The sequence below is a fragment of the Chiloscyllium punctatum genome, unplaced genomic scaffold (assembly GCF_047496795.1).
Source record: "Chiloscyllium punctatum isolate Juve2018m unplaced genomic scaffold, sChiPun1.3 scaffold_1402, whole genome shotgun sequence".
Lineage (NCBI taxonomy): Eukaryota > Metazoa > Chordata > Chondrichthyes > Orectolobiformes > Hemiscylliidae > Chiloscyllium > Chiloscyllium punctatum.
The window spans coordinates 1-22,548 of NW_027311136.1; the positions used below are offsets into that span (position 1 = coordinate 1).

Genomic DNA, 22,548 nt, shown 5'->3' on the forward strand with positions numbered 1-22,548 from the left:
CTCTCATGCACGCTCTCTCTTGTGCTCTCGCTCTCTCTTGTGCTCGCTCTCTCTCTCGTGCGCGCTTGCTCGCTCTCGTGCGCGCTTGCTCGCTCTCGTGTGCGCGTTCTCTCTCGTGTGCGCGTTCTCTCTCGTGTGCGCGTTCTCTCTCGTGTGCGCGTTCTCTCACTTGCGCTTCCTCTCTCTCGTACACGCTTGCTCTCTCTCGTGCGCGCTCTCACTCGTGCGCGCTCTCTCTCGTGCGTGCTCTCTCGTGCGCGCGCTCTCTCTCGTGCGTGTGCGTTCTCTCTCGTGCGCTCACTCTCTCTCGTGCGCGCTCTCTCTCTCTCTCGTGCGCTCTCTCTCTCTCGTGCGCTCTCTCTCTCGTGCGCGCTCTCATGCACGCTCTCACTTGTGCTCGCTCTCTCTCTCGTGCGCGCTTGCTCGCTCTCGTGCGCGCTTGCTCGCTCACGTAGTGCGCGTTCTCTCTCGTGTGCGCGTTCTCTCTCGTGTGCACGTTCTCTCACTTGCGCTTCCTCTCTCTCGTGCACGCTTGCTCTCTCTCGTGCGCGCTCTCTCTCGTGCGCGCTCTCTCTCGTGCGCGCTCTCTGTCTCGTGCGTGCTCTCTCGTGCGCGCTCTCCCTCGTACGCGCGCTCTCCCTCGTACGCGCGCTCTCCCTCGTACGCGCGCTCTCCCTCGTACGCGCGCTCACCCTCGTGCGCGCGCTCTCCCTCGTGTGCGCGCTCTCTCTCGTGCGCGCGCTCTCTCTCGTGCGCGCGCTCGCGCTCTCTCTCGTGCGCGCGCTCTCTCTCGTGCGCGCGCTCTCTCTCGTGCGCGCGCGCTCTCTCGTGCGCGTGCGCTCTCTCTCGTGCGCGCGCTCTCTCTCTCTCTCTCTCGTGCGCGCGCTCTCTCTCTCTCTCTCTCGTGCGCGCGCGCGCTCTCTCTCTCTCTCGTGCGCGCGCGCGCTCTCTCTCTCTCGTGCGCGCGCGATCTCTCTCTCTCGTGCGCGCGCGATCTCTCTCTCTCGTGCGCAGCGCGCGCTCTCTCTCTCGTGCGCGCGCGCGCTCTCTCTCTCGTGCGCGCGCGCGCGCTCTCTCTCTCGTGCGCGCGCGCGCTCTCTCTCTCTCGTGCGCGCGCGCGCTCTCTCTCTCGTGCGCGCGCGCGCTCTCTCTCTCGTGCGCGCGCGCTCTCTCTCTCTCTCGTGCGCGCGCTCTCTCTCTCTCTCTCGTGCGGCGCTCTCTCTCTCTCGTGCGCGCGCTCTCTCTCTCTCGTGCGCGCGCGCTCTCTCTCTCTCTCGTGCGCGCGCGCTCTCTCTCTCTCTCTCGTGCGCGCGCTCTCTCTCTCTCTCTCGTGCGCGCGCGCTCTCTCTCTCTCGTGCGCGCGCGCTCTCTCTCTCTCGTGCGCGCAGCGCTCTCTCTCTCGTGCGCGCGCGCGCTCTCTCTCTCGTGCGCGCGCACGCTCTCTCTCTCGTGCGCGCGCGCGCTCTCTCTCTCGTGCGCGCGCTCTCTCTCTCTCGTGCGCGCGCTCTCTCTCTCTCGTGCGCGCGCTCTCTCTCTCTCGTGCGCGCGCTCTCTCTCTCTCGTGCGCGCGCTCTCTCTCTCTCGTGCGCGCGCTCTCCCTCCCTCTTGTGCGCGCGCGCTCGTTCTCGTGTGCGCGCTCTCTCTCGTGTGCGCGCTCTCTCTCGTGTGCGCGCTCTCTCTCGTGCACGCGCTCTCTCTCGTGCGCGCTCTCTCTCGTGCGCGCTCTCTCTCTCGTGCGCGCTCTCTCTCTCGTGCGCGCTCTCTCTCTCGTGCGCGCTCTCTCTCTCTCTCGTGCGCTCTCTCTCTCTCGTGCGCTCTCTCTCTCGTGCGCGCTCTCATGCACGCTCTCTTGTGCTCGCTCTCTCTTGTGCGCGCTTGCTCGCTCTCGTGCGCGCTTGCTCGCTCTCGTGTGCGCGTTCTCTCTCGTGTGCGCGTTCTCTCTCGTGTGCGCGTTCTCTCTCGTGTGCGCGTTCTCTCACTTGCGCTTCCTCTCTCTCGTGCACGCTTGCTCTCTCTCGTGCGCGCTCTCTCTCGTGCGCGCTCTCTCTCGTGCGCGCTCTCTCTCGTGCGCGCTCTCTCTCGTGCGCGCTCTCTCTCGTGCGCGCTCTCTCTCGTGCGCGCTCTCTGTCTCGTGCGTGCTCTCTCGTGCGCTCTCTCCCTCGTACGCGCTCTCTCCCTCGTACGCGCTCTCTCTCTCGTACGCGCGCTCTCTCCCTCGTACGCGCTCTCTCTCTCGTACGCGCGCTCTCTCTCGTGCGCGCGCGCTCTCTCTCGTGCGCGCGCGCTCTCTCGTGCGCGCGCTCTCTCTCTCGTGCGCGCTCTCTCTCTCTCTCGTGCGCGCGCGCTCGCTCTCTTGTGCTCTCTCTCTCTCTCGTGCGCGCGCGCTCTCTCTCTCTCTCGTGCGCGCGCGCTCGCTCTCTTGTGCTCTCTCTCTCTCTCGTGCGCGCTTGCTCGCTCTCGTGTGCGCGTTCTCTCTCGTGTGCGCGTTCTCTCTCGTGTGCGCGTTCTCTCTCGTGTGCGCGCTCTCTCTCGTGTGCGCGCTCTCTCTCGTGTGCGCGCTCTCTCTCGTGTGCGTGCTCTCTCTCTCTCGTGCGCGCTCTCTCTCTCTCTCTCATGCGCTCTCTCTCTCGTGCGCTCTCTCTCTCGTGCGCTCTCTCTCTCGTGCGCTCTCTCTCTCGTGCGCTCTCTCTCTCGTGCGCTTTCTCTCTCTCGTGCGCGCTCTCATGCGCGCGCTCTCTTGTGCTCGCGCTCGCTCTCGTGCGCGCTTGCTCGCTCTCGTGTGCGCGTTCTCTCTCGTGTGCGCGTTCTCTCACGTGCGCTTCCTCTCTCCCGTGCACGCTTGCTCTCTCTCGTGCGCGCTCTCTCTCGTGCGCGCTCTCTCTCGTGCGCGCTCTCTCTCGTGCGCGCTCTCTCTCGTGCGCGCTCTCTCTCGTGCGCGCTCTCTCTCGTGCGTGTTCTCTCTCGTGCGCTCTCTCTCTCTCGTGCGCGCTCTCTCTCTCTCGTGCGCGCTCTCTCTCTCTCTCGTGCGCGCTCTCTCTCTCTCTCGTGCACTCTCTCTCTCTCGTGCGCTCTCTCTCTCTCTCGTGCGCTCTCTCTCTCATGCGCGCTCTCATGCACGCTCTCTCTTGTGCTCTCGCTCTCTCTTGTGCTCTCGCTCTCGCTCTCGTGCGCGCTTGCTCGCTCTCGTGCGCGCTTGCTCGCTCTCGTGTGCGCGTTCTCTCTCGTGTGCGCGTTCTCTCTCGTGTGCGCGTTCTCTCTCGTGTGCGCGTTCTCTCACTTGCGCTTTCTCTCTCTCATACACGCTTGCTCTCTCTCGTGCGCGCTCTCACTCGTGCGCGCTCTCTCTCGTGCGTGCTCTCTCGTGCGCGCGCTCTCTCTCGTGCGTGTGCGTTCTCTCTCGTGCGCTCACTCTCTCTCGTGCGCGCTCTCTCTCTCTCTCGTGCGCTCTCTCTCTCTCGTGCGCTCTCTCTCTCTCGTGCGCTCTCTCTCTCGTGCGCGCTCTCATGCACGCTCTCACTTGTGCTCGCTCTCTCTCTCGTGCGCGCTTGCTCGCTCTCGTGCGCGCTTGCTCGCTCACGTGTGCGCGTTCTCTCTCGTGTGCGCGTTCTCTCTCGTGTGCACGTTCTCTCACTTGCGCTTCCTCTCTCTCGTGCACGCTTGCTCTCTCTCGTGCGCGCTCTCTCTCGTGCGCGCTCTCTCTCGTGCGCGCTCTCTCTCGTGCGCGCTCTCTCTCGTGCGCGCTCTCTCTCGTGCGCGCTCTCTCTCGTGCGCGCTCTCTCGCCTCGTGCGCGCTCTCTGTCTCGTGCGTGCTCTCTCGTGCGTGCTCTCTCGTGCGCGCTCTCCCTCGTACGTGCGCTCTCTCTCGTGCGTGCGCTCTCTCTCGTGCGCGCGCTCTCTCTCGTGCGCGTGTGCTCTCTCTCGTGCGCGCTCTCTCTCTCTCTCTCTCGTGCGCGCGCGCGCTCTCTCTCTCGTGCGCGCGCGCTCTCTCTCTCGTGCGCGCGCGCTCTCTCTCTCGTGCGCGCGCGCTCTCTCTCTCGTGCGCGCGCGCTCTCTCTCTCGTGCGCGCGCGCTCTCTCTCTCTCTCGTGCGCGCGCTCTCTCTCTCTCTCGTGCGCGCGCTCTCTCTCTCTCTCGTGCGCGCGCTCTCTCTCTCTCTCGTGCGCGCGCTCTCTCTCTCTCTCGTGCGCGTGCTCTCTCTCTCTCTCGTGCGCGCGCTCTCTCTCTCTCTCGTGCGCGCGCTCTCCCTCCCTCTCGTGCGCGCGCGCTCGCTCTCGTGTGCGCGCTCGCTCTCGTGTGCGCGCTCTCTCTCGTGTGCGCGCTCTCTCTCGTGCACGCGCTCTCTCTCGTGCGCTCTCTCTCTCGTGCGCACTCTCTCTCTCTCGTGCGCGCTCTCTCTCTCTCGTGCGCTCTCTCTCTCTCTCTCTCTCGTGCGCTCTCTCTCTCGTGCGCGCTCTCATGCGCGCTCGCTCTCTCTCGTGTGCGCGTTTGCTCGCTCTCGTGTGCGCGCTCTCTCTCGTGCGCGCTCTCTCTCTCTCGTGCGCTCTCTCTCTCTCGTGCGCTCTCTCTCTCTCGTGTGCGCTCTCATGCACGCTCTCACTTGTGCTCGCGCTCTCTCTCGTGCTCGCTCTCTCTCTCGTGCTCGCTCTCTCTCTCGTGCGCGCTTGCTCGCTCTCGTGCGCGCTTGCTCGCTCTCGTGCGCGCTTGCTCGCTCACGTGTGCGCGTTCTCTCTCGTGTGCGCGTTCTCTCTCGTGTGCGCGCTCTCTCTCGTGCGCGCGCGCTCTCTCTCGTGTGCGCTCTCTCTCGTGCGTGTTCTCTCTCGTGCGCTCTCTCTCTCTCTCTCGTGCGCTCTCTCTCTCGTGCGCTCTCTCTCTCGTGCGCTCTCTCTCTCTCGTGCGCTCTCTCTCTCGTGCGCGCTTTCATGCACGCTCTCTCTTGTGCTCGCGCTCTCTCTTGTGCTCGCTCTCTCTCTCGTGCGCGCTTGCTCGCTCTCGTGCGCGCTTGCTCGCTCTCGTGTGCGTGTTCTCTCTCGTGTGCGCGTTCTCTCTCGTGTGCGCGTTCTCTCACTTGCGCTTCCTCTCTCTCGTGCACGCTTGCTCTCTCTCGTGCGCGCTCTCACTCGTGCGCGCTCTCTCTCGTGCGCGCGCTCTCTCTCGTGCGCGCGCGTTCTCTCTCGTGCGCTCTCTCTCTCGTGCGCGCTCTCTCTCTCTCTCGTGCGCGCTCTCTCTCTCTCTCGTGCGCGCTCTCTCTCTCTCTCGTGCGCGCTCTCTCTCTCTCTCGTACGCGCTCTCTCTCTCTCGTGCGCTCTCTCTCTCTTGTGCGCTCTCTCTTGTGCGCTCTCTCTCTCTCTCTCGTGCGCGCTCTCTCTCTCTCTCGTGCGCGCTCTCTCTCTCTCTCGTGCGCTCTCTCTCTCTCGTGCGCTCTCTCTCTCTCGTGCGCTCTCTCTCTCGTGCGCGCTCTCATGCACGCTCTCTCTTGTGCTCGCGCTCTCTCTTGTGCTCGCTCTCGCTCTCGTGCGCGCTTGCTCGCTCTCGTGCGCGCTTGCTCGCTCTCGTGTGCGCGTTCTCTCTCGTGTGCGCGTTCTCTCACTTGCGCTTCCTCTCTCTCGTGCACGCTTGCTCTCTCTCGTGCGCGCTCTCACTCGTGCGCGCTCTCTCTCGTGCGCGCTCTCTCTCGTGCGTGCTCTCTCGTGCGCGCGCTCTCTCTCGTGCGTGTGCGTTCTCTCTCGTGCGCTCTCTCTCGTGCGCGCTCTCTCTCTCTCTCGTGCGCTCTCTCTCTCGTGCGCTCTCTCTCTCTCGTGCGCTCTCTCTCTCTCGTGCGCTCTCTCTCTCGTGCGCGCTCTCATGCACGCTCTCATGCACGCTCTCACTTGTGCTCGCGCTCTCTCTCGTGCTCGCTCTCTCTCTCGTGCGCGCTTGCTCGCTCACGTGTGCGCGTTCTCTCTCGTGTGCGCGTTCTCTCTCGTGTGCGCGTTCTCTCTCGTGTGCGCGTTCTCTCTCGTGTGCACGTTCTCTCACTTGCGCTTCCTCTCTCTCGTGCACGCTTGCTCTCTCTCGTGCGCGCTCTCTCTCGTGCGCGCTCTCCCTCGTACGCGCGCTCTCCCTCGTGCGCGCGCGCTCTCTCTCTTGTGCGCACGCTCTCTCTCTCTCTCGTGCGCGCGCTCTCTCTCTCTCGTGCGCGCGCTCTCTCTCTCTCTCGTGCGCGCGCTCTCTCTCGTGCGCGCGCGCTCTCTCCCTCTCGTGCGCGCGCGCTCGCTCTCTTGTGCTCGCTCTCTCTCTCGTGCGCGCTTGCTCGCTCTCGTGTGCGCGTTCTCTCTCGTGTGCGCGCTCTCTCTCATGTGCGCGCTCTCTCTCGTGCACACTTGCTCTCTCTCGTGCGCGCTCTCTCTCATGCGCACTCTCTCTCTCTCTCTCTCTCGTGTGCTCTCTCTCGTGCGCGCGCGCTCTCTCTCGTGCGCGCGCTCTCTCTCTCGTGCGCGCGCGCTCTCTCTCTCTCGTGCGCGCGCTCTCTCTCTCTCTCGTGCGCGCGCTCTCTCTCTCTCGTGCGCGCGCTCTCTCTCTCTCTCTCGTGCGCGCGCTCTCTCTCGTGCGCGCGCGCTCTCTCCCTCTCGTGCGCGCGCGCTCGCTCTCTTGTGCTCGCTCTCTCTCTCGTGCGCGCTTGCTCGCTCTCGTGTGCGCGTTCTCTCTCGTGTGCGCGCTCTCTCTCATGTGCGCGCTCTCTCTCGTGCACACTTGCTCTCTCTCGTGCGCGCTCTCTCTCGTGCGCACTCTCTCTCTCTCGTGTGCTCTCTCTCGTGTGCGCTCTCTCGTGCGCTCTCTCTCTCGTGCGCTCTCTCTCTCGTGCGCTCTCTCTCTCGTGCGCGCTCTCATGCGCGCGCTCTCTTGTGCTCGCTCTCTCTCTCGTGCGCGCTTGCTCGCTCTCGTGTGCGCGTTCTCTCTCGTGTGCGTGTTCTCTCACGTGCGCTTCCTCTCTCCCGTGCACGCTTGCTCTCTCTCGTGCGCGCTCTCTCTCGTGTGCGCTCTCTCTCGTGCGTGTTCTCTCTCGTGCGCTCTCTCTCTCTCTCTCGTGCGCGCTCTCATGCACGCTCTCACTTGTGCTCGCGCTCTCTCTCGTGCTCGCTCTCTCTCTCGTGCGCGCTTGCTCGCTCACGTGTGCGCGTTCTCTCTCGTGTGCGCGTTCTCTCTCGTGTGCGCGTTCTCTCTCGTGTGCACGTTCTCTCACTTGCGCTTCCTCTCTCTCGTGCACGCTTGCTCTCTCTCGTGCGCGCTCTCTCTCGTGCGCGCTCTCCCTCGTACGCGCGCTCTCCCTCGTGCGCGCGCGCTCTCTCTCGTGCGCGCGCGCTCTCTCTCGTGCGCGCGCGCTCTCTCTCTCGTGCGCGCGCGCTCTCTCTCTCGTGCGCGCGCGCTCTCTCTCGTGCGCGCGCTCTCTCTCTCTCTCGTGCGCGCGCTCTCTCTCTCTCGTGCGCGCGCTCTCTCTCTCTCGTGCGCGCGCTCTCTCTCGTGCGCGCGCGCTCTCTCCCTCTCGTGCGCGCGCGCTCGCTCTCTTGTGCTCGCTCTCTCTCTCGTGCGCGCTTGCTCGCTCTCGTGTGCGCGTTCTCTCTCGTGTGCGCGCTCTCTCTCATGTGCGCGCTCTCTCTCGTGCACACTTGCTCTCTCTCGTGCGCGCTCTCTCTCGTGCGCACTCTCTCTCTCTCTTGTGCGCTCTCTCTCTCTCTCTCTCGTGCGCGCGCTCTCTCTCTCTCGTGCGCGCGCTCTCTCTCTCTCTCGTGCGCGCGCTCTCTCTCTCTCGTGCGCGCGCTCTCTCTCTCTCGTGCGCGCGCTCTCTCTCTCTCTCTCGTGCGCGCGCGCTCTCTCCCTCTCGTGCGCGCGCGCTCGCTCTCTTGTGCTCGCTCTCTCTCTCGTGCGCGCTTGCTCGCTCTCGTGTGCGCGTTCTCTCTCGTGTGCGCGCTCTCTCTCATGTGCGCGCTCTCTCTCGTGCACACTTGCTCTCTCTCGTGCACACTTGCTCTCTCTCGTGCGCGCTCTCTCTCGTGCGCACTCTCTCTCTCTCGTGTGCTCTCTCTCTCGTGCGCTCTCTCTCTCGTGCGCGCTCTCATGCGCTCGCTCTCTCTCTCGTGCGCGCTTGCTCGCTCTCGTGTGCGCGTTCTCTCTCGTGTGCGTGTTCTCTCACGTGCGCTTCCTCTCTCCCGTGCACGCTTGCTCTCTCTCGTGCGCGCTCTCTCTCGTGTGCGCTCTCTCTCGTGCGTGTTCTCTCTCGTGCGCTCTCTCTCTCTCTCTCGTGCGCGCTCTCTCTCTCTCTCGTGCGCTCTCTCTCTCTCGTGCTCTCTCTCTCTCGTGCGCTCTCTCTCTCGTGCGCGCTCTCATGCACGCTCTCTCTTGTGCTCGCGCTCTCTCTTGTGCTCGCTCTCGCTCTCGTGCGCGCTTGCTCGCTCTCGTGTGCGCGTTCTCTCTCGTGTGCGCGTTCTCTCACTTGCGCTTCCTCTCTCTCGTGCACGCTTGCTCTCTCTCGTGCGCGCTCTCACTCGTGCGCGCTCTCTCTCGTGCGTGCTCTCTCGTGCGCGCGCTCTCTCTCGTGCGTGTGCGTTCTCTCTCGTGCGCTCTCTCTCTCTCGTGCGCGCTCTCTCTCTCTCTCGTGCGCTCTCTCTCTCGTGCGCTCTCTCTCTCTCGTGCGCTCTCTCTCTCTCGTGCGCTCTCTCTCTCGTGCGCGCTCTCATGCACGCTCTCACTTGTGCTCGCGCTCTCTCTCGTGCTCGCTCTCTCTCTCGTGCGCGCTTGCTCGCTCACGTGTGCGCGTTCTCTCTCGTGTGCGCGTTCTCTCTCGTGTGCACGTTCTCTCACTTGCGCTTCCTCTCTCTCGTGCACGCTTGCTCTCTCTCGTGCGCGCGCTCTGTCTCGTGCGTGCTCTCTCGTGCGCTCGCTCCCTCGTACGCGCGCTCTCTCTCGTGCGCGTGCGCTCTCTCTCGTGCGCGTGCGCTCTCTCTCGTGCGCGTGCGCTCTCTCTCGTGCGCGCGCTCTCTCTCTCTCTCGTGCGCGCGCTCTCTCTCTCTCTCGTGCGCGCGCTCTCTCTCTCTCTCGTGCGCGCGCGCTCTCTCTCTCGTGCGCGCGCTCTCTCTCTCTCGTGCGCGCTCTCTCTCTCTCTCGTGCGCGCGCGCTCTCTCTCTCTCGTGCGCGCGCTCTCTCTCTCTCTCGTGCGCGCGCTCTCTCTCTCGTGCGCGCGCTCTCTCTCTCTCTCGTGCGCGCGCTCTCTCTCTCTCTCGTGCGCGCGCTCTCTCTCTCTCTCGTTTGCGCGCTCTCTCTCTCTTGTGCTCGCTCTCTCTCTCGTGCGCGTTCTCTCTCGTGTGCGCGTTCTCTCTCGTGTGCGCGCTCTCTCTCGTGCACGCTTGCTCTCTCTCGTGCGCACTCTCTCTCTCTCGTGCGCGCTCTCTCTCGTGCGCTCTCTCTCTCTCGTGCGCTCTCTCTCTCGTGCGCGCTCTCATGCGCGCTCTCTCTTGTGCTCGCTCTCTCTCGTGTGCGCGTTTGCTCGCTCTCGTGCGCGCTCTCTCTCTCTCTCGTGCGCTCTCTCTCTCTCGTGCGCTCTCTCTCTCTCGTGCGCTCTCTCTCTCGTGCGCGCTCTCATGCGCGCTCTCTCTTGTGCTCGCTCTCTCTCGTGTGCGCGTTTGCTCGCTCTCGTGTGCGCGCTCTCTCTCTCTCTCGTGCGCGCTCTCTCTCTCTCTCGTGCGCTCTCTCTCTCTCTCGTGCGCTCTCTCTCTCTCGTGCGCTCTCTCTCTCGTGCGCGCTCTCATGCACGCTCTCACTTGTGCTCGCGCTCTCTCTCGTGCTCGCTCTCTCTCTTGTGCTCGCTCTCTCTCTCGTGCGCGCTTGCTCGCTCACGTGTGCGCGTTCTCTCTCGTGTGCACGTTCTCTCACTTGCGCTTCCTCTCTCTCGTGCACGCTTGCTCTCTCTCGTGCGTGCTCTCTCGTGCGCTCTCTCCCTCGTGCGCGCGCTCTCTCTCGTGCGCGCGCTCTCTCTCGTGCGCGCGCTCTCTCTCGTGCGCGCGCTCTCTCTGTCGTGCGCGCGCTCTCTCTCTCTCTCTCGTGCGCGCTCGCTCACTCTCTCGTGCGCGCTCGCTCACTCTCTCGTGCGCGCTCGCTCACTCTCTCGTGCGCGCTCGCTCACTCTCTCGTGCTCGCTCGCTCTCTCTCGTGCTCGCTCGCTCTCTCTCGTGCGCGCTCGCTCGCTCTCGTGTGCGCGTTCTCTCTCGTGTGCGCGCTCTCTCGTGTGCGTGCTCTCTCTCGTGCGTGCTCTCTCTCGTGCGCACTCTCTCTCTCTTGTGCGCTCTCTCTCTCTCTCTCGTGCGCTCTCTCTCTTGTGCGCGCTCTCTCTCGTGCGCGCTTGCTCGCTCTCGTGTGCGCGTTCTCTCTCGTGTATGCGCTCTCTCTCGTGCGCGCGCGCTCTCCATCTCGTGCGCGCGCTCTCTCTCTCCCTCTTGTGCGCGCTCACTCTCTCTCTCTCGTGCGCGCGCTCTCTCTCTCGTGCGCGCGCTCTCTCTCTCTCTCGTGCACGCGCTCTCTCTCTCTCTCTCTCGTGCGCGCTCTCTCTCGTGCGCGCGCTCTGCCTCGTGCGTTCTCTCCCTCGTGCGCGCGCTCTCTCTCTCTCTCTCGTGCGCGCGCTCTCTCTCTCTCTCGTGCGCGCGCTCTCTCTCTCTCTCTCGTGCGCGCGCTCTCTCTCTCTCTCGTGCGCGCGCGCTCTCTCCCTCTCGTGCGCGCTCGCTCTCTCGCGCGCTTGCTCGCTCTCGTGTGCGCGTTCTCTCTCGTGTGCGCACTCTCTCTCGTGCACGCTTGCTCTCTCTCGTGCGCGCTCTCTCTCTCTCTCTCGTGCGCTCTCTCTCTCTCTCTCGTGCGCTCTCTCTCTCTCTCTCGTGCGCTCTCTCTCTCTCTCTCTCGTGCGCGCTCTCTCTTGTGCTCGCTCTCTCTCGTGCGCGCTTGCTCGCTCTCGTGTGCGCGTTCTCTCTCGTGTGCGCGCTCTCTCCATCTCGTGCGCGCGCTCTCTCTCTCCCTCTTGTGCGCGCTCACTTTCTCTCTCTCGTGCGCGCGCTCTCTCTCTCGTGCGCGCGCTCTCTCTCTCGTGCGCGCGCTCTCTCTCTCGTGCGCGCGCTCTCTCTCTCGTGCGCGCGCTCTCTCTCTCGTGCGCGCGCTCTCTCTCTCACTCTCGTGCGCGCGGTCTCTCTCTCGTGCGCGCGCTCTCTCTCTCGTGCGCGCGCTCTCTCTCTCACTCTCGTGCGCGCTCACTCTCACTCTCGTGCGCGCGGTCTCTCTCGTGCGCGCGGTCTCTCTCTCGTGCGCGCGGTCTCTCTCTCGTGCGCGCGGTCTCTCTCTCGTGCGCGCGGTCTCTCTCGTGCGCGCGGTCTCTCTCTCTCTCGTGCGCGATCTCTCTCTCGTGTGCGCTCTCTCTCTCTCGTGCACGCGCTCTCTCTCTCTCTCGTGCACGCGGTCTCTCGTACGTACGGTCTCTCGTGCGCACGCTCTCTCTCTCTCGTGCGCGCGCGCTCTCTCTCTCGTGCGCGCGCGCTCTCTCTCTCGTGCGCGCGCGCTCTCTCTCTCGTGCGCGCGCGCTCTCTCTCTCTCTCGTGCGCGCGCTCTCTCTCTCTCTCGTGCGCGCGCTCTCTCTCTCTCTCGTGCGCGCGCTCTCTCTCTCTCTCGTGCGCGCGCTCTCTCTCTCTCTCGTGCGCGTGCTCTCTCTCTCTCTCGTGCGCGCGCTCTCTCTCTCTCTCGTGCGCGCGCTCTCCCTCCCTCTCGTGCGCGCGCGCTCGCTCTCGTGTGCGCGCTCGCTCTCGTGTGCGCGCTCTCTCTCGTGTGCGCGCTCTCTCTCGTGCACGCGCTCTCTCTCGTGCGCTCTCTCTCTCGTGCGCACTCTCTCTCTCTCGTGCGCGCTCTCTCTCTCTCGTGCGCTCTCTCTCTCTCTCTCTCTCGTGCGCTCTCTCTCTCGTGCGCGCTCTCATGCGCGCTCGCTCTCTCTCGTGTGCGCGTTTGCTCGCTCTCGTGTGCGCGCTCTCTCTCGTGCGCGCTCTCTCTCTCTCGTGCGCTCTCTCTCTCTCGTGCGCTCTCTCTCTCTCGTGTGCGCTCTCATGCACGCTCTCACTTGTGCTCGCGCTCTCTCTCGTGCTCGCTCTCTCTCTCGTGCTCGCTCTCTCTCTCGTGCGCGCTTGCTCGCTCTCGTGCGCGCTTGCTCGCTCTCGTGCGCGCTTGCTCGCTCACGTGTGCGCGTTCTCTCTCGTGTGCGCGTTCTCTCTCGTGTGCGCGCTCTCTCTCGTGCGCGCGCGCTCTCTCTCGTGTGCGCTCTCTCTCGTGCGTGTTCTCTCTCGTGCGCTCTCTCTCTCTCTCTCGTGCGCTCTCTCTCTCGTGCGCTCTCTCTCTCGTGCGCTCTCTCTCTCTCGTGCGCTCTCTCTCTCGTGCGCGCTTTCATGCACGCTCTCTCTTGTGCTCGCGCTCTCTCTTGTGCTCGCTCTCTCTCTCGTGCGCGCTTGCTCGCTCTCGTGCGCGCTTGCTCGCTCTCGTGTGCGTGTTCTCTCTCGTGTGCGCGTTCTCTCTCGTGTGCGCGTTCTCTCACTTGCGCTTCCTCTCTCTCGTGCACGCTTGCTCTCTCTCGTGCGCGCTCTCACTCGTGCGCGCTCTCTCTCGTGCGCGCGCTCTCTCTCGTGCGCGCGCGTTCTCTCTCGTGCGCTCTCTCTCTCGTGCGCGCTCTCTCTCTCTCTCGTGCGCGCTCTCTCTCTCTCTCGTGCGCGCTCTCTCTCTCTCTCGTGCGCGCTCTCTCTCTCTCTCGTACGCGCTCTCTCTCTCTCGTGCGCTCTCTCTCTCGTGCGCTCTCTCTTGTGCGCTCTCTCTCTCTCTCTCGTGCGCGCTCTCTCTCTCTCTCGTGCGCGCTCTCTCTCTCTCTCGTGCGCTCTCTCTCTCTCGTGCGCTCTCTCTCTCTCGTGCGCTCTCTCTCTCGTGCGCGCTCTCATGCACGCTCTCTCTTGTGCTCGCGCTCTCTCTTGTGCTCGCTCTCGCTCTCGTGCGCGCTTGCTCGCTCTCGTGCGCGCTTGCTCGCTCTCGTGTGCGCGTTCTCTCTCGTGTGCGCGTTCTCTCACTTGCGCTTCCTCTCTCTCGTGCACGCTTGCTCTCTCTCGTGCGCGCTCTCACTCGTGCGCGCTCTCTCTCGTGCGCGCTCTCTCTCGTGCGTGCTCTCTCGTGCGCGCGCTCTCTCTCGTGCGTGTGCGTTCTCTCTCGTGCGCTCTCTCTCGTGCGCGCTCTCTCTCTCTCTCGTGCGCTCTCTCTCTCGTGCGCTCTCTCTCTCTCGTGCGCTCTCTCTCTCTCGTGCGCTCTCTCTCTCGTGCGCGCTCTCATGCACGCTCTCATGCACGCTCTCACTTGTGCTCGCGCTCTCTCTCGTGCTCGCTCTCTCTCTCGTGCGCGCTTGCTCGCTCACGTGTGCGCGTTCTCTCTCGTGTGCGCGTTCTCTCTCGTGTGCGCGTTCTCTCTCGTGTGCGCGTTCTCTCTCGTGTGCACGTTCTCTCACTTGCGCTTCCTCTCTCTCGTGCACGCTTGCTCTCTCTCGTGCGCGCTCTCTCTCGTGCGCGCTCTCCCTCGTACGCGCGCTCTCCCTCGTGCGCGCGCGCTCTCTCTCTTGTGCGCACGCTCTCTCTCTCTCTCGTGCGCGCGCTCTCTCTCTCTCGTGCGCGCGCTCTCTCTCTCTCTCGTGCGCGCGCTCTCTCTCGTGCGCGCGCGCTCTCTCCCTCTCGTGCGCGCGCGCTCGCTCTCTTGTGCTCGCTCTCTCTCTCGTGCGCGCTTGCTCGCTCTCGTGTGCGCGTTCTCTCTCGTGTGCGCGCTCTCTCTCATGTGCGCGCTCTCTCTCGTGCACACTTGCTCTCTCTCGTGCGCGCTCTCTCTCATGCGCACTCTCTCTCTCTCTCTCTCTCGTGTGCTCTCTCTCGTGCGCGCGCGCTCTCTCTCGTGCGCGCGCTCTCTCTCTCGTGCGCGCGCGCTCTCTCTCTCTCGTGCGCGCGCTCTCTCTCTCTCTCGTGCGCGCGCTCTCTCTCTCTCGTGCGCGCGCTCTCTCTCTCTCTCTCGTGCGCGCGCTCTCTCTCGTGCGCGCGCGCTCTCTCCCTCTCGTGCGCGCGCGCTCGCTCTCTTGTGCTCGCTCTCTCTCTCGTGCGCGCTTGCTCGCTCTCGTGTGCGCGTTCTCTCTCGTGTGCGCGCTCTCTCTCATGTGCGCGCTCTCTCTCGTGCACACTTGCTCTCTCTCGTGCGCGCTCTCTCTCGTGCGCACTCTCTCTCTCTCGTGTGCTCTCTCTCGTGTGCGCTCTCTCGTGCGCTCTCTCTCTCGTGCGCTCTCTCTCTCGTGCGCTCTCTCTCTCGTGCGCGCTCTCATGCGCGCGCTCTCTTGTGCTCGCTCTCTCTCTCGTGCGCGCTTGCTCGCTCTCGTGTGCGCGTTCTCTCTCGTGTGCGTGTTCTCTCACGTGCGCTTCCTCTCTCCCGTGCACGCTTGCTCTCTCTCGTGCGCGCTCTCTCTCGTGTGCGCTCTCTCTCGTGCGTGTTCTCTCTCGTGCGCTCTCTCTCTCTCTCTCGTGCGCGCTCTCATGCACGCTCTCACTTGTGCTCGCGCTCTCTCTCGTGCTCGCTCTCTCTCTCGTGCGCGCTTGCTCGCTCACGTGTGCGCGTTCTCTCTCGTGTGCGCGTTCTCTCTCGTGTGCGCGTTCTCTCTCGTGTGCACGTTCTCTCACTTGCGCTTCCTCTCTCTCGTGCACGCTTGCTCTCTCTCGTGCGCGCTCTCTCTCGTGCGCGCTCTCCCTCGTACGCGCGCTCTCCCTCGTGCGCGCGCGCTCTCTCTCGTGCGCGCGCGCTCTCTCTCGTGCGCGCGCGCTCTCTCTCTCGTGCGCGCGCGCTCTCTCTCTCGTGCGCGCGCGCTCTCTCTCTCGTGCGCGCGCGCTCTCTCTCGTGCGCGCGCTCTCTCTCTCTCTCGTGCGCGCGCTCTCTCTCTCTCGTGCGCGCGCTCTCTCTCTCTCGTGCGCGCGCTCTCTCTCGTGCGCGCGCGCTCTCTCCCTCTCGTGCGCGCGCGCTCGCTCTCTTGTGCTCGCTCTCTCTCTCGTGCGCGCTTGCTCGCTCTCGTGTGCGCGTTCTCTCTCGTGTGCGCGCTCTCTCTCATGTGCGCGCTCTCTCTCGTGCACACTTGCTCTCTCTCGTGCGCGCTCTCTCTCGTGCGCACTCTCTCTCTCTCTTGTGCGCTCTCTCTCTCTCTCTCTCGTGCGCGCGCTCTCTCTCTCTCGTGCGCGCGCTCTCTCTCTCTCTCGTGCGCGCGCTCTCTCTCTCTCGTGCGCGCGCTCTCTCTCTCTCGTGCGCGCGCTCTCTCTCTCTCTCTCGTGCGCGCGCGCTCTCTCCCTCTCGTGCGCGCGCGCTCGCTCTCTTGTGCTCGCTCTCTCTCTCGTGCGCGCTTGCTCGCTCTCGTGTGCGCGTTCTCTCTCGTGTGCGCGCTCTCTCTCATGTGCGCGCTCTCTCTCGTGCACACTTGCTCTCTCTCGTGCACACTTGCTCTCTCTCGTGCGCGCTCTCTCTCGTGCGCACTCTCTCTCTCTCGTGTGCTCTCTCTCTCGTGCGCTCTCTCTCTCGTGCGCGCTCTCATGCGCTCGCTCTCTCTCTCGTGCGCGCTTGCTCGCTCTCGTGTGCGCGTTCTCTCTCGTGTGCGTGTTCTCTCACGTGCGCTTCCTCTCTCCCGTGCACGCTTGCTCTCTCTCGTGCGCGCTCTCTCTCGTGTGCGCTCTCTCTCGTGCGTGTTCTCTCTCGTGCGCTCTCTCTCTCTCTCTCGTGCGCGCTCTCTCTCTCTCTCGTGCGCTCTCTCTCTCTCGTGCTCTCTCTCTCTCGTGCGCTCTCTCTCTCGTGCGCGCTCTCATGCACGCTCTCTCTTGTGCTCGCGCTCTCTCTTGTGCTCGCTCTCGCTCTCGTGCGCGCTTGCTCGCTCTCGTGTGCGCGTTCTCTCTCGTGTGCGCGTTCTCTCACTTGCGCTTCCTCTCTCTCGTGCACGCTTGCTCTCTCTCGTGCGCGCTCTCACTCGTGCGCGCTCTCTCTCGTGCGTGCTCTCTCGTGCGCGCGCTCTCTCTCGTGCGTGTGCGTTCTCTCTCGTGCGCTCTCTCTCTCTCGTGCGCGCTCTCTCTCTCTCTCGTGCGCTCTCTCTCTCGTGCGCTCTCTCTCTCTCGTGCGCTCTCTCTCTCTCGTGCGCTCTCTCTCTCGTGCGCGCTCTCATGCACGCTCTCACTTGTGCTCGCGCTCTCTCTCGTGCTCGCTCTCTCTCTCGTGCGCGCTTGCTCGCTCACGTGTGCGCGTTCTCTCTCGTGTGCGCGTTCTCTCTCGTGTGCACGTTCTCTCACTTGCGCTTCCTCTCTCTCGTGCACGCTTGCTCTCTCTCGTGCGCGCGCTCTGTCTCGTGCGTGCTCTCTCGTGCGCTCGCTCCCTCGTACGCGCGCTCTCTCTCGTGCGCGTGCGCTCTCTCTCGTGCGCGTGCGCTCTCTCTCGTGCGCGTGCGCTCTCTCTCGTGCGCGCGCTCTCTCTCTCTCTCGTGCGCGCGCTCTCTCTCTCTCTCGTGCGCGCGCTCTCTCTCTCTCTCGTGCGCGCGCGCTCTCTCTCTCGTGCGCGCGCTCTCTCTCTCTCGTGCGCGCTCTCTCTCTCTCTCGTGCGCGCGCGCTCTCTCTCTCTCGTGCGCGCGCTCTCTCTCTCTCTCGTGCGCGCGCTCTCTCTCTCGTGCGCGCGCTCTCTCTCTCTCTCGTGCGCGCGCTCTCTCTCTCTCTCGTGCGCGCGCTCTCTCTCTCTCTCGTTTGCGCGCTCTCTCTCTCTTGTGCTCGCTCTCTCTCTCGTGCGCGTTCTCTCTCGTGTGCGCGTTCTCTCTCGTGTGCGCGCTCTCTCTCGTGCACGCTTGCTCTCTCTCGTGCGCACTCTCTCTCTCTCGTGCGCGCTCTCTCTCGTGCGCTCTCTCTCTCTCGTGCGCTCTCTCTCTCGTGCGCGCTCTCATGCGCGCTCTCTCTTGTGCTCGCTCTCTCTCGTGTGCGCGTTTGCTCGCTCTCGTGCGCGCTCTCTCTCTCTCTCGTGCGCTCTCTCTCTCTCGTGCGCTCTCTCTCTCTCGTGCGCTCTCTCTCTCGTGCGCGCTCTCATGCGCGCTCTCTCTTGTGCTCGCTCTCTCTCGTGTGCGCGTTTGCTCGCTCTCGTGTGCGCGCTCTCTCTCTCTCTCGTGCGCGCTCTCTCTCTCTCTCGTGCGCTCTCTCTCTCTCTCGTGCGCTCTCTCTCTCTCGTGCGCTCTCTCTCTCGTGCGCGCTCTCATGCACGCTCTCACTTGTGCTCGCGCTCTCTCTCGTGCTCGCTCTCTCTCTTGTGCTCGCTCTCTCTCTCGTGCGCGCTTGCTCGCTCACGTGTGCGCGTTCTCTCTCGTGTGCACGTTCTCTCACTTGCGCTTCCTCTCTCTCGTGCACGCTTGCTCTCTCTCGTGCGTGCTCTCTCGTGCGCTCTCTCCCTCGTGCGCGCGCTCTCTCTCGTGCGCGCGCTCTCTCTCGTGCGCGCGCTCTCTCTCGTGCGCGCGCTCTCTCTGTCGTGCGCGCGCTCTCTCTCTCTCTCTCGTGCGCGCTCGCTCACTCTCTCGTGCGCGCTCGCTCACTCTCTCGTGCGCGCTCGCTCACTCTCTCGTGCGCGCTCGCTCACTCTCTCGTGCTCGCTCGCTCTCTCTCGTGCTCGCTCGCTCTCTCTCGTGCGCGCTCGCTCGCTCTCGTGTGCGCGTTCTCTCTCGTGTGCGCGCTCTCTCGTGTGCGTGCTCTCTCTCGTGCGTGCTCTCTCTCGTGCGCACTCTCTCTCTCTTGTGCGCTCTCTCTCTCTCTCTCGTGCGCTCTCTCTCTTGTGCGCGCTCTCTCTCGTGCGCGCTTGCTCGCTCTCGTGTGCGCGTTCTCTCTCGTGTATGCGCTCTCTCTCGTGCGCGCGCGCTCTCCATCTCGTGCGCGCGCTCTCTCTCTCCCTCTTGTGCGCGCTCACTCTCTCTCTCTCGTGCGCGCGCTCTCTCTCTCGTGCGCGCGCTCTCTCTCTCTCTCGTGCACGCGCTCTCTCTCTCTCTCTCTCGTGCGCGCTCTCTCTCGTGCGCGCGCTCTGCCTCGTGCGTTCTCTCCCTCGTGCGCGCGCTCTCTCTCTCTCTCTCGTGCGCGCGCTCTCTCTCTCTCTCGTGCGCGCGCTCTCTCTCTCTCTCTCGTGCGCGCGCTCTCTCTCTCTCTCGTGCGCGCGCGCTCTCTCCCTCTCGTGCGCGCTCGCTCTCTCGCGCGCTTGCTCGCTCTCGTGTGCGCGTTCTCTCTCGTGTGCGCACTCTCTCTCGTGCACGCTTGCTCTCTCTCGTGCGCGCTCTCTCTCTCTCTCTCGTGCGCTCTCTCTCTCTCTCTCGTGCGCTCTCTCTCTCTCTCTCGTGCGCTCTCTCTCTCTCTCTCTCGTGCGCGCTCTCTCTTGTGCTCGCTCTCTCTCGTGCGCGCTTGCTCGCTCTCGTGTGCGCGTTCTCTCTCGTGTGCGCGCTCTCTCCATCTCGTGCGCGCGCTCTCTCTCTCCCTCTTGTGCGCGCTCACTTTCTCTCTCTCGTGCGCGCGCTCTCTCTCTCGTGCGCGCGCTCTCTCTCTCGTGCGCGCGCTCTCTCTCTCGTGCGCGCGCTCTCTCTCTCGTGCGCGCGCTCTCTCTCTCGTGCGCGCGCTCTCTCTCTCACTCTCGTGCGCGCGGTCTCTCTCTCGTGCGCGCGCTCTCTCTCTCGTGCGCGCGCTCTCTCTCTCACTCTCGTGCGCGCTCACTCTCACTCTCGTGCGCGCGGTCTCTCTCGTGCGCGCGGTCTCTCTCTCGTGCGCGCGGTCTCTCTCTCGTGCGCGCGGTCTCTCTCTCGTGCGCGCGGTCTCTCTCGTGCGCGCGGTCTCTCTCTCTCTCGTGCGCGATCTCTCTCTCGTGTGCGCTCTCTCTCTCTCGTGCACGCGCTCTCTCTCTCTCTCGTGCACGCGGTCTCTCGTACGTACGGTCTCTCGTGCGCACGCTCTCTCTCTCCCTCTCTCTCGTGCGCGCGCTCTCTCCCTCTCTCTCGTGCACGCGCTCTCTCCCTCTCTCTCTCTCGTGCGCGCGTTCTCTCTCTCTCTCTCTCGTGCGCGCGCTCTCGCTCTCTCTCTCTCGTGCGCGCGCGCTCTCTCTCTCTCGTGCGCGCGCTCTCTCTCTCTCGTGCGCGCGCTCTCTCTCTCGTGCGCGCGCTCTCTCTCTCTCGTGCGCGCGCTCTCTCTCTCTCGTGCGCGCGCTCTCTCTCTCTCGTGCGCGCGCTCTCTCTCTCTCGTGCGCGCGCTCTCTCTCTCTCTCGTGCGCGCGCTCTCTCTCTCTCTCGTGCGCGCGCTCTCTCCCTCTCGTGCGCGCGCGCTCGCTCTCTTGTGCTCGCTCTCTCTCTCGTGCGCGCTTGCTCGCTCTCGTGTGCGCGTTCTCTCTCGTGTGCGCGCTCTCTCTCATGTGCGCGCTCTCTCTCGTGCACACTTGCTCTCTCTCGTGCGCGCTCTCTCTCGTGCGCACTCTCTCTCTCTCGTGCGCTCTCTCTCTCTCTCTCTCTCGTGTGCTCTCTCTCGTGTGCGCTCTCTCGTGCGCTCTCTCTCTCGTGCGCTCTCTCTCTCGTGCGCTCTCTCTCTCGTGCGCGCTCTCATGCGCGCGCTCTCTTGTGCTCGCTCTCTCTCTCGTGCGCGCTTGCTCGCTCTCGTGTGCGCGTTCTCTCTCGTGTGCGTGTTCTCTCACGTGCGCTTCCTCTCTCCCGTGCACGCTTGCTCTCTCTCGTGCGCGCTCTCTCTCGTGTGCGCTCTCTCTCGTGCGTGTTCTCTCTCGTGCGCTCTCTCTCTCTCTCTCGTGCGCGCTCTCTCTCTCTCGTGCGCGCTCTCTCTCTCTCGTGCGCTCTCTCTCTCTCTCGTGCGCTCTCTCTCTCGTGCGCGCTCTCATGCACGCTCTCTCTTGTGCTCGCGCTCTCTCTTGTGCTCGCTCTCGCTCGCTCTCGTGTGCGCGTTCTCTCTCGTGTGCGCGTTCTCTCACTTGCGCTTCCTCTCTCTCGTGCACGCTTGCTCTCTCTCGTGCGCGCTCTCACTCGTGCGCGCTCTCTCTCGTGCGTGCTCTCTCGTGCGCGCGCTCTCTCTCGTGCGTGTGCGTTCTCTCTCGTGCGCTCTCTCTCTCGTGCGCGCTCTCTCTCTCTCTCGTGCGCTCTCTCTCTCGTGCGCTCTCTCTCTCTCGTGCGCTCTCTCTCTCTCGTGCTCGCTCTCTCTCTCGTGCGCGCTTGCTCGCTCACGTGTGCGCGTTCTCTCTCGTGTGCGCGTTCTCTCTCGTGTGCACGTTCTCTCACTTGCGCTTCCTCTCTCTCGTGCACGCTTGCTCTCTCTCGTGCGCGCTCTCTCTCGTGTGCGCTCTCTCTCGTGCGTGTTCTCTCTCGTGCGCTCTCTCTCTCTCTCTCGTGCGCGCTCTCTCTCTCTCGTGCGCGCTCTCTCTCTCTCGTGCGCTCTCTCTCTCTCTCGTGCGCTCTCTCTCTCGTGCGCGCTCTCATGCACGCTCTCTCTTGTGCTCGCGCTCTCTCTTGTGCTCGCTCTCGCTCGCTCTCGTGTGCGCGTTCTCTCTCGTGTGCGCGTTCTCTCACTTGCGCTTCCTCTCTCTCGTGCACGCTTGCTCTCTCTCGTGCGCGCTCTCACTCGTGCGCGCTCTCTCTCGTGCGTGCTCTCTCGTGCGCGCGCTCTCTCTCGTGCGTGTGCGTTCTCTCTCGTGCGCTCTCTCTCTCGTGCGCGCTCTCTCTCTCTCTCGTGCGCTCTCTCTCTCGTGCGCTCTCTCTCTCTCGTGCGCTCTCTCTCTCTCGTGCTCGCTCTCTCTCTCGTGCGCGCTTGCTCGCTCACGTGTGCGCGTTCTCTCTCGTGTGCGCGTTCTCTCTCGTGTGCACGTTCTCTCACTTGCGCTTCCTCTCTCTCGTGCACGCTTGCTCTCTCTCGTGCGCGCGCTCTGTCTCGTGCGTGCTCTCTCGTGCGCTCGCTCCCTCGTACGCGCGCGCTCTCTCGTGCGCGTGCGCTCTCTCTCGTGCGCGTGCGCTCTCTCTCGTGCGCGCGCTCTCTCTCTCTCTCGTGCGCGCGCGCTCTCTCTCTCGTGCGCGCGCGCTCTCTCTCTCGTGCGCGCTCGCTCTCTCTCGTGCGCGTGCGCTCTCTCTCTCGTGCGCGCGCTCTCTCTCTCGTGCGCGCGCTCTCTCTCGTGCGCGCGCTCTCTCTCTCTCTCGTGCGCGCGCTCTCTCTCTCTCTCGTGCGCGCGCTCTCTCTCTCTTGTGCTCGCTCTCTCTCTCGTGCGCGTTCTCTCTCGTGTGCGCGTTCTCTCTCGTGTGCGCATTCTCTCTCGTGTGCGCGCTCTCTCTCGTGCACGCTTGCTCTCTCTTGTGCGCACTCTCTCTCTCTCGTGCGCTCTCTCTCTCTCGTGCGCTCTCTCTCTCTCGTGCGCTCTCTCTCTCGTGCGCACTCTCATGCGCGCTCTCTCTTGTGCTCGCTCTCTCTCGTGTGCGCGTTTGCTCGCTCTCGTGCGCGCTCTCTCTCTCTCTCTCGTGCGCGCTCTCTCTCTCTCTCGTGCGCTCTCTCTCTCTCGTGCGCGCTCTCATGCGCGCTCTCTCTTGTGCTCGCTCTCTCTCGTGTGCGCGTTTGCTCGCTCTCGTGTGCGCGCTCTCTCTCGTGCGCGCTCTCTCTCTCTCTCGTGCGCGCTCTCTCTCTCTCTCGTGCGCTCTCTCTCTCTCGTGCGCTCTCTCTCTCGTGCGCGCTCTCATGCACGCTCTCACTTGTGCTCGCGCTCTCTCTCGTGCTCGCTCTCTCTCTTGTGCTCGCTCTCTCTCTCTCGTGCGCGCTTGCTCGCTCACGTGTGCGCGTTCTCTCTCATGTGCACGTTCTCTCACTTGCGCTTCCTCTCTCTCGTGCACGCTTGCTCTCTCTCGTGCGTGCTCTCTCGTGCGCTCTCTCCCTCGTGCGCGCGCTCTCTCTGTCGTGCGCGCGCTCTCTCTCTCTCTCTCGTGCGCGCTCGCTCACTCTCTCGTGCGCGCTCGCTCACTCTCTCGTGCGCGCTCGCTCACTCTCTCGTGCTCGCTCGCTCTCTCTCGTGCGCGCTCGCTCTCTCTCGTGCGCGCTCGCTCGCTCTCGTGTGCGCGTTCTCTCTCGTGTGCGCGTTCTCTCTCGTGTGCGCGCTCTCTCTCGTGTGCGCGCTCTCTCTCGTGTGCGCGCTCTCTCTCGTGCGTGCTCTCTCTCGTGCGCACTCTCTCTCTCTCGTGCGCTCTCTCTCTCTCTCGTGCGCTCTCTCTCTCTCTCTCGTGCGCTCTCTCTCTTGTGCGCGCTCTCTCTCGTGCGCGCTTGCTCGCTCTCGTGTGCGCGTTCTCTCTCGTGTATGCGCTCTCCATCTCGTGCGCGCGCTCTCTCTCTCCCTCTTGTGCGCGCTCACTCTCTCTCTCTCGTGCGCGCGCTCTCTCTCTCTCGTGCACGCGCTCTCTCTCTCTCGTGCGCTCTCTCTCTCTCGTGCGCTCTCTCTC

At 64.8% G+C, this 22,548-nt stretch overlaps 1 protein-coding gene across 1 annotated transcript in view; it reads right to left on the bottom strand.

Annotated features, from left to right (window-relative positions):
* Positions 1–169: 169 nt before the first annotated feature.
* LOC140475099 (uncharacterized) overlaps positions 170–22,548 on the bottom strand; it is a gene marked incomplete at its 3' end in the record, with an annotated part of 34,283 nt that continues 11,904 nt past the window's right edge. Inside the window, exons 3-10 of the mRNA XM_072567754.1 lie at positions 11,520–11,579; positions 10,877–10,965; positions 5,587–5,699; positions 4,915–5,021; positions 4,713–4,781; positions 3,118–3,236; positions 1,068–1,149; positions 170–266 (exon numbers count right to left, since the gene is read on the bottom strand). Coding sequence (XP_072423855.1) covers positions 170–266; positions 1,068–1,149; positions 3,118–3,236; positions 4,713–4,781; positions 4,915–5,021; positions 5,587–5,699; positions 10,877–10,965; positions 11,520–11,579 — 736 coding nt within the window. The remainder of the gene's footprint in view (positions 267–1,067; positions 1,150–3,117; positions 3,237–4,712; positions 4,782–4,914; positions 5,022–5,586; positions 5,700–10,876; positions 10,966–11,519; positions 11,580–22,548) is intronic.